General features: G+C 35.7%; 1 protein-coding gene across 1 annotated transcript in view; it reads left to right on the forward strand.

The window, feature by feature from the left end:
• Positions 1–4,347: 4,347 nt before the first annotated feature.
• LOC108577055 (transcription elongation regulator 1) overlaps positions 4,348–10,291 on the forward strand; it is an 8,839-nt gene continuing 2,895 nt past the window's right edge. The window contains exons 1-12 of the mRNA XM_017940149.1: positions 4,348–4,596; positions 5,178–5,436; positions 5,510–5,599; positions 5,672–5,866; positions 5,946–6,189; positions 6,267–6,485; positions 6,570–6,773; positions 6,854–7,124; positions 7,199–7,431; positions 7,518–7,678; positions 7,756–7,964; positions 8,053–8,203. Of these exons, the coding sequence (XP_017795638.1) occupies positions 4,442–4,596; positions 5,178–5,436; positions 5,510–5,599; positions 5,672–5,866; positions 5,946–6,189; positions 6,267–6,485; positions 6,570–6,773; positions 6,854–7,124; positions 7,199–7,431; positions 7,518–7,678; positions 7,756–7,964; positions 8,053–8,203 (2,391 nt within the window). The 5' untranslated portion in view covers positions 4,348–4,441. The remainder of the gene's footprint in view (positions 4,597–5,177; positions 5,437–5,509; positions 5,600–5,671; positions 5,867–5,945; positions 6,190–6,266; positions 6,486–6,569; positions 6,774–6,853; positions 7,125–7,198; positions 7,432–7,517; positions 7,679–7,755; positions 7,965–8,052; positions 8,204–10,291) is intronic.

The raw sequence follows: 10,291 nt of genomic DNA on the forward strand, positions 1-10,291 counted from the left end.
GCGCCGAAAAAGCAACGAACCCGCGGCGGCCATTTTAGAAATAGGACGCAGAGATTTAGACGACGCACAACTGAGGAAGGTTCCATGGAAATCACTGGTACGACGGAAAATGTTGATTCATTCTGAAATCTCGGACCTTCGCTGGAAATCCTCTGTAGCCTGGTTAGTCGACAAAGAAGGGGACTCGTTGAGATTTAGAATGGAGAACGGCTACTTCAGAACGATTCGTTATGAAAGAATCTTCTGTTTTATCTGGATGTTTCAAAGTAGTTGGTGCAGAAATTTAAGATTCGTTCGTTTATTGTACAGGCTGCCTCATTTAAAATGAATAATTAACTTGTGACGCACCAATTCCCTATATGTATATTATCTACATCTAATACATCATACAAAATGCACAATTTGAGGATTTGATGAACATTAGGTGTGTATATGTGCGGGGATCCGTCGTATCATGTAAAACTTATAAAAATATACACTACCAGGCAAATGTTTAGAATCATTGTGCATTGTAAGTTACACGAAAATTTCCAGAAAAAAGTTAGCAATTTTAGGAAACTCTTAACGAATTTTTTACCATTCAAATCAATCGAAATGAGGTAAACTGCTATTGATCTCCACAACATCAATTTCAGATCCATAAAGAATTAGTAGCAGATTCAATATCGATGTATATTGGCAGGTGATTCGAAACTTCTGGCCGGTGGTGTAGGTATTAAGTACGTAAATCAAAGTAATTCGAAGGATATGGGAATTAACGAATTGGATTGGTTTTATTTCAGTTTAACCTTCAGCTTAACCATTCTATTGTCGCAAAATACTTGCTCTCAAGTAACAGAACGATTGCCTAACAGTGGTCATTTTGCGTTAAATTCCCATTTTGGAAAACAATATTTCAATCTCTACTCGAAAAACTACGGATTCATCGACGGATGTTTAACTATTCGTTACTATTCGAAAGTCGCGAAAGTCTCTTTCCCACGCCGCTGTATTTTCAGCTAAGAAGAAATTAATTTGTACTACTGGAAAAACGAAAAGGAAAAATTGAATTCCTCGGGGATCAGGTATTTGTCTAATAAATCGAGGAATTTGGAGAAAGAAAATAGCTTAGAACGGCCAGATAAAGCGAGCAACGTGCTAAAACTGGCGCATTGAGAGAAGAGGGAATTAAATGGTACGCGGGCCGTTGTAATTCGAATTTCAAGGGAAATGCATCGCGAAGGGCGGGCTTCGATCTGGAGATTTAATATACTGCACCGAACGAGACTTAACACGGTCATGGAGAATCGAAAGCACGCGGATCGTTATTCAAGATCCAACAATAATCTCTTGCGGGCCACTGGAAGGGGACAGTTCTCGACGCGACGGCTCAATACACAGAACGCGACCGGTCGCGGCAAACCGCGAAATTAGATGGTGCTAATTGCGAATGCCACGTCCGAATTACAGAGTCCGATTGCACGTATATTAATTTACTCTTATCACGTCTTCGGTTAACACTTTCGCAGATTTTATCGCGCGATCTGCACGAAATTCTTTATCGCGATTCTGTCGTTGGAAAAGGAATGCAAATGGTCGGATTGCAAAAATGTACACATTGCAAGTATAAGCGGGGAATATGTTAAATTTATAAGTAAGCTGTGTGAAGAAAAGGTGCCGAAATTGAATTGTAAAAACATTTGATTTACGTACTGCCTCTTTTCTTTTTATTTTAAATATTTTAGCCGGCGCGTAGAAGAAACTTGTGGAATTTATAGCAAGGATTGAAAACAGTTGTAATATACTGTAAAATCGACACGAGAATCGATTGTAGAATCGAGAAAATAACGGTTCTAGTATTGATATGGGAACCGATATATGAATTAAGTATAGTCAGAAATTTTGGTTCCTCGTAATTTATTTAGTTATTTAGAATAAAGGTTCTTTACTACTATTTTGCAAAGAAGCTTTAGATAACAGCTTGAAACAGTTATTTCTGGAAGCATTTAAATCCCTGATTTACAGTAACACGTTCTTTAATTTCCTTCCTCGTGTAACGCACTTTTTTCATGTATCAGGTAATCAGTGTATTATTAGACAATTGCTGAAAACGTACAGGTAAATTTTTGTCATCTGCTAAGCTAAAAATGCAAAGAAACGCAGTAGCTGCGTCAGCAGTAACCAGATACTAAAAGTGTTAACAGTGCAGAGGTAAGTGTTCCAATAAGCTAACTGGTGCTCTTAAACGGCCATAAGGAAGTTCATTGGTAATTTCTTACTATTACAATCGTTGTACTGATAATACAACAGCGATTGCAGTTATAAATATATATACCTGCAGCAACCTAACCTAACCATTCTAACTCGCGATGATATGTACCATTTTAAAGAAATTAGTTTAGAAAATTGACTTAAAATTGAAGAAATTAAACTTTTGTTCAATTAACGTGTCACAGGTGTAACGAAAATTTCCACGAAATCTAATCGAAAATTGGCTACGTCGAATCGTAAGACAATTTGACGAACGTAGGATAAATAGCAAGTGTTTCACAAAGACGTTGGCTAAATCTAATTTCACTAGCATTATCGAAACTATTATCGCGAGCCTTTGACAGGTAAGTGACATGTCACTATAGATATCGGCTATACAAGCAGTCTTAAGTGCATACGCAGTGACGATGTGTGATCAGAGGCAGAGTTAATACGTGGACAGGTGTGTCGGCAAGTTAACCATACGCGAGCCCATGTATATCGTCAAACAGTAGATGCGTATTAGTCAATACCGAGGCATTAAAGTGATCTGTATTGCACGAGAAACAGCTTTTTCTTTTTACATAGAAGAAAAGAGTACCGCGAAAGTACCCGTTAATTCGAAATATAACAAATTGATGGAATAATTGAATATCCACGATGAAATGAGAAATAGTGTCTAAAGGAGAAAAGTAAAATACGTATAAGTGGTACAATTAATCGTAGACAATAAGAAAATGATTAAAACTGAAATTGAAAAAATTCATCGAACAGGATAAGACACGAAACTGAATTGTAGAAGAAGAATTATGATTGCTTTCATAATTCTATCAATTCACGTCTACGTTTGTGGACTATTGTTGTAACGTGAATAAGATTATTTTATTCTGATATTCTTACATTCTTCGTTGTAACTTAAGTGGCATATTTTCTGCCTCCCTTTTGTACTTATGTTCACTTATGGGCTGAAGTTTTAGTATTTATGCTAAAATTTTCGAGATAATTCTCCAGTAATTTCCATACGCTTGAACGTTTTCAAACGAAACAACGCGCGCTTTTTACGACGGGATCGTAATTGCTTCACAAATAATTTAGAAACACGTTCCTTGCAACTTAATGCGGATGAAAGCTACCTGGTAAACGATAACCTTTCCCAGGTCTTTTAAATATTTCACTCACCAACTGTTTTATTATTTATGCAACAATTGTGGCACCATTTTGAAAAGCATTTGCTTCGTTTAAACAACGAAGCGCATGGAAATTACTGGAGAATTATTTAAAAGAAAGCTGCGCCGTTTCTTTTTCCAACGATCTCAACAATGTTGCGTTTATTTTAATTGTACCAATTTCAGTTGAAACATAACAACGTAAATTGTTTTCGTAAGAAGGATTTTGCTAAAAAAAAAAAAAAAGGAAACGTTAATAATATTTGAACAATTTTGTCCTATGCGTTTTAATCTAAAAAATAATTACCAGAACATAAATCGGAAGATACAGTTGAACAAGAAACATTTGATACCATCGGAACATTTATTATTTAATAGTAAGTCTTTCGTTGTGGAGTCACTTGTTTCCGGGTGCTGTTTGCGTGCCATATTTAAACAGCCGAAGCTCGTTTAGCATTGATTCTGACAGAGAATAATTGAAAGCATGAAATTTTAACAGTCTCAGAAAGCCGAGAATAATTTAGAATGATGAATATGTGTACATGAGAATGGTTTCAGATTCGTCAAATACAATCAGGTTTGATAATTGTGCATTTTTAAGGTACTTGCAAAAGTTGCGGGAAAAATGTTTGAACGACCATCTTACCTAGTTCGAATGCTGTTCTTCTTTCAATTTTTTCCACGATGAAATTTCGCCACTTAACCATGTTATAATGTCACCATCAAGCACCAATTTATTTATCAATATGTGTTGTTACACTTCGAATAAAAATTGAACATTAAACTATTATATTCTGTTTATTAGAAATTTACGAAGCATTATCTAAAAAAACACTGACAGATAACCCGAACACTACGATTGCCAACTGCTATGTTTGTCCCACTGGTAGGGAATCTGGGAAAATCTGTTCGTTGCGTTGGTAATAATATGTTTACGGCTTACATTGAATAAAATAGTGATTTGTTTGCGGCGTTTTTGTGCAAGCTGAGAAAAGAAATAAATGGGCGTATAGAAAAGAAACTTTTAATTTCTATATTACCGTAAAATGGAAGCGAGTATCGAGCAAACCCCAACGGCCCCAGAAACCGCTTCTAATAATGAACAGGAGCATAATGAGGAGGGCATGGAAGAAACTGAGGATTACAGTTTCGATGGTGAAGATTATAGGCATTTCGTACCACGGGGACGAGGAGGCTTTAGGTGCGTTACAGTTTCTCTTAGCACTTCATACATCCTTCGCGTTACGCGTTGTCGAAAATACGAGACGAAAAAGTAAGGTTAGGTTGTCCCTTCATAATACTTCTGCCTGACCTCTTAATGTATGCTTCACAAAAACGATCAAACTTTGCATCACCATAAACCCCTTATACCCCAATAAATACTATGGTAACGCGACTATTGTTTCTACTTACGCTCCTGTACGATGAAATGATTTGCCCATAATTATTCGATATAATATTTCATTGATTTGTTTCACAAACTTTCTGTGATGACGATTTTTTATTTGTGAATGTAAATTGTTTTTCATGTTTTGAAACATAACATGCAAAAGGTAATAAATACCTTTAAAAACATTCATCTTTGTTTTAGAAATAATGTAAATGATATGTATGTAATGAATAATTGATTTGTATGTTAAATTGTTGCACTGATGTTTAAGATTTTTTATAAGTAAAAAATCAGTGTGAGAAAGAAGACGATGATGATGTCTACACTTGGGTAAATGATTCAGACGTATGGTACGTAAAGTACATAGTCACGACATATAACAATAATTTAAGGGGTCGTGGCAGAGGTGGGTTTGATTTTCCCATGAGAGGTGGGCCTCCAAGGTTTAGAGGAAGAGGATTTGGACCTAGGGGACCAATGTTTCGAGGAGCAAATAATGGATTTCCATTTGAGGGACCTCCTAGGCCAAATTGTCCACCAGGTCCAGCAGGGCCACGTTTTCGAGGACCTCCACCATTTGATCCTAGTTGGGGACCCATGGGACCACCGAATCTGATGGGACCGCCAAATCTTATGGGACCTCCAGGAATGGTAATTATCATTAAAGTTTATCTATTTTCCCCAGTAAATTGATTAAGTATCATTTAACTTTACATGCAATTAGCCACCGCCACACATGATGAATGGCCCAATTGGGACAGGTCCGGGACCGTACGGACCACCTCCTGGAATGGGACCACCAAATATGAATAACGTAAATTTTAATTTACAGAAACATAGTCACCCATTTAAATATCATGCTGTAACACAAGAAATTGTGTTATAGATTCCAGGTCAGCAGCAACCCCCCCAACAACAGGCACAACAGCAAGCAAACATTCCAGGCTTAGATCTCAATGGAGAGGTGTGGGTAGAAACGAAAACACCAGATGGCAAGTCATATTATTATAACATTCGTACAAGGGAAACAACATGGACAAAACCAGAGGGACCAAATGTTAAGGTGATGGTACAAGACCAGGTATGTCAAATTCAATTATGATTGTCTATTATTAAAGCATATAATATTTTTACCAAACAGTACTAATTTTTTTTTATAGTTAGAGCAATTGGTACATGGAGCATCGAAACAAGCAGCCCCATCAAGTACTCCTACTTCTGCAGCTACAGCTCCCAATCAAATAAGTGAAAATAGAGTGTCTCAAAGTAGTGAACAATCTTCTACAAATAATGCAGATGCAATTAATCAACTTAGTACTGCCCCTCCCGGTACAGGACCGCCTCCTACACTTGGCGAAACACCAGATATGAACACTCAGGCAGGAGACACAACACAAGCAAATGGTATTATACTGTACCAATTTGAAAAACCAAAAATTACATACATAAAAATTTAATACAAATATATGTTTTATATATAGGTACAGCACCTGCAACTGTTACTAATACTCCTACTATGAATACCCCCGCAGTTAATACAAACATGATGCAACCACCTCCTAATATGATACCTATGCAACATAGGATGCCAAATCAATTCGGCGGGCCACTTGCGACACAATTCGGAGCAGCTCCCTTTGGTATGCCACCACCAGGGTTCCAACCTTTTGGAGGCTATGGTCCACCACAGGCAAATTGGGGTAATATAAAGCGTACATATTTTACACAAGAATTAAACATATAGTTAATATATATTTTTTATAAGAGAAAATATTGTTCATTAGGTATGCCACAGATGCCACACGGAGTAATGGCTCCACAAGCTCCGGCGGAGGACCCTGCCATATTAGCACAACTTGATCAAGAACTTGTAGCGTCTGCTATGGTATGGACCGAACACCGTGCTCCAGATGGCAGACTATATTATTACAACAGTAAAGCAGGAGAATCTGTTTGGGAAAAACCACAGGCTTTGAAAGATCTTGAAAGTACGTTGTTAAGTTAAAATCTAAATTTGCAACTAAGATATGCAATTTCAAAATACTTTCACAATTGAATTTATTTCCAGGTGCAAAATTAGCGTTACGGCAGAAGGCTGAAGAAGCAGCTGCAAACTCTACAAACACTGCCGTGAGTAGTTCTACTGTCAGTAATAATAATATAGCCACTGAACCCATAAAACAGGAAAAACTTCAAGAAAGCAATCATGAAGCCAAAGATAGTGTAAAGGAACCAGAAGCTAACAAACCGAAAAAAGAGGAAGCAGCACCTAAGGAAGCTGCTAAACCTCAAGATAAGTCGAGGCCAATATCTAGTACACCAGTGCCTGGAACTCCTTGGTATACCTTTTAACATTAATTCAATACTTATTGTGTTATTTAGACCAAATGTAAATTTGAATCTCGTTTACTAGGTGTGTTGTTTGGACAGGCGATGGTCGGGTATTTTTCTACAATCCTTCATCCCGTATTTCTGTTTGGGAAAGGCCAGATGATCTTATTGGTCGTCAAGATGTCGATAAAATGGTATCTACTCCACCAGATGCGGTAGTAACTACTAAAACAGCACGTCAGTCAGATACAAGCGAAAGCAGCGATGATGATCAACCAACACCGGCGAAAAAAATGAAGCAAGAAGACACGAAAGGTAAATAATATTAGAATATATCTATAATTACGTATTATTTTACGAAATTTAACGTATAATTAAAATTACTATGTTTCTGATTTTAGCTGCAGCACCAAAAGAAGAGGAGGAGAAAGAAAGTAAAAAGACCATTGACATCGGGAAAGAAGCTGCAATAGAGGCGGAAGTACGAGCGGCTAGAGAAAGAGCAATTGTTCCTTTGGAGACACGGATTAAGTCATTTAGGGATATGCTTGCAGAGAAAGATGTATATAATTGGAATTTAGTATAAATGATATATTAATATAACATCAAATAAAATTGTTTTATAATCTTTATTGACAGGTATCCGCGTTTAGCACTTGGGAGAAGGAGCTTCACAAAATAGTGTTCGATCCACGGTACTTACTTTTGACGTCAAAGGAGAGGAAGCAAGTGTTCGAGAAGTACGTAAAGGAGCGGGCGGAAGAAGAAAGGCGGGAAAAGAGGAACAAAATGAAGGAACGGAAAGAACAATTCCAAAAACTGTTAGAAGAAGCTGGTCTTCATGGAAAGTACGTTATAGTTAAACAAAAATTTTTCTTTGAATAATATTAAGTTTTCTTCAACTTATTTTACAATAAATATTTATTCTTTATTTAGATCCTCGTTTAGTGATTTTGCTCAAAAACATGGGCGTGATGAACGGTTTAAGAATGTAGAAAAGATGCGTGAACGGGAGAGCCTATTCAACGAATATCTACTGGAAGTGCGAAAGAAGGAAAAAGAGGAAAAAACAGCTAAACGAGAACAGGTATTTTTATTTTATTAACACTATTGATCTTGTTGCAATGAAGATATTACTTTTCAGGATTCGTGCTACAATATTAAAAATTTAATTGAAACTTTATAAATACTTTAGACATTCACTACCTTAATCAATACCATAAGTAAGAAAAAATCCTATAAATGTTATTTCATTCGCGCGATAAAGAACATACAAATTTTGAAAATATTCGAGAATTAAGGTACTTGGTATTTTCCTCAAAGATTTAAAAACTATATAAGACTATTAAAACAATGTCCACTTTACAAAATATGTACTTCGAAATATTTGAAAGTTTTTTTATTGCATTATTTTTCCTACTATTCCATTACGAATAATATTTCATTCATTGCCCTGTGTACCTCAATTCTCTAGGTGTATCAAAATATCATAAAAGAAAAGTTCTTTTGGAATACATCCATTAAACCTTTTCCTCTTCCATACCAAACCTTATTAAGGTTTTCATACATGCCACTCCTCAGTTTATTCAGGGAAATCATAATATATTATGAAGAAAATATCAAATGAAAATGTAGACATAAAGTATAATATTACATTCGAGTTAAGTTAAAAGCTGCATATAAGTCTTTGTTCAGCACCAAAACAAAATTTGTGTTGTTTTACTGTTTGAAAAAGATATAATATGCGATGATACGTAAATGAGTAATAAGTAGACGAGAAATGTCTCTAACCTTAAATAAGACAAGATATAACGCTTAATGAATTTATATTTTCAGCAATAATTAATCATTCTTTCAGGTTCTATAGGTATGTTACTATTTTGTTCCACTTGTAAGATTTTTTCTAATATGAATTCCTAAATTAACGGCTGAAGAACACATACCAGGAGAAGTTTCTCTAATAATTCTCTACTCCAGTAGATTTTCTCGATAGACAAAAGTTTTGTAGCTCTAAGATGGGAGATGTAGAGAATAAAATCTTAGTATGTGACGGTTCCTTATGTACTTATGTGTTCTGAACTCTCCACTTCAGTCAGGAGGCAGGCAGGACAGGTTCCGTATGTGGAGTGGCTTGGTTCTGAAGCTGGTTGGTGGCATGGATGATGTCATCTACCATCCCCACCTACACTGCGTGGCACAGTTGGCACACCCTCGCGCGCCGCATTCTTTACTCCAAAGCAGAGTCATGAGAATGAACGAACTCGGTATTTGTATATTACTCGTAATCCTCGTTACTTCAAAAGATTAACTTTTCCCCAAAAATCAAAACCAATTTCAAAGGAATTAAATTTATTATCAACAAAAGCGGGGTGTCAATCCCAAAGGTAGCATAAATTCCAAAAACATATTTGCAGATTTTATTCTGTTTTCGGGAGATAAAGAACCGTTATTTGCTTTGAGAAAGGAAAGCTACCAATCTGATCAATGTATCAACATAAGAACAAATTAAATCTTTCCTCGTATTTTATTTTATGTTAAACATAGTTCTGCCGATCTCGTAATTTTATATGTGAAAGAAAAATTCGATCATTGTAAAAGGGAAAAGTTTGACCGAAATGCCAATTTTTTATGATAAAGAATGACTTTTGGTAGTTGTTCTTATGTCAATACATGGCATACCAAAGTTCAAATGTAACTAAAAAAAAACTGCTATTTATATCTAAAATTGAGAAAAGAATATATCTCAATTGGTGTCTAGATATTCCTTCTTTTATTAGCATTTTTTTTTTCGCATTATTATGAAAAGTACAAATATTTTACTTGCCATGAAATGTGGTACAAGCATTTTTGTTAAAAAAATTAATATATTTGAGGCAACAAGATGAGTACATTGACATAATAGAATGAGTGTGCTTTTATGAAATTTGGTTTGTATTCTTCAGAGAACCTTGACTGCTTTTGTCTTAAAAATAATAAAAGTGGACTTTGAAATAATTGTGTTTAGATAAAAGTTAGACAATTGTGGCACAAGTTTCTTACTACCTTAAAATTGTGTAGGATCAGGATCCGAGTAATAACTGTAATAGAAAATTGATGACCGAAATCTGCCAGCAACTCTGAACTCTAGTCATCTTTCATTGTGAAATAGACATGTGTTAAGTTTACGTAAATAAAA

The sequence above is a fragment of the Habropoda laboriosa genome, unplaced genomic scaffold (genome assembly GCF_001263275.1).
Source record: "Habropoda laboriosa isolate 0110345459 unplaced genomic scaffold, ASM126327v1 scaffold486, whole genome shotgun sequence".
Taxonomy (NCBI): domain Eukaryota; kingdom Metazoa; phylum Arthropoda; class Insecta; order Hymenoptera; family Apidae; genus Habropoda; species Habropoda laboriosa.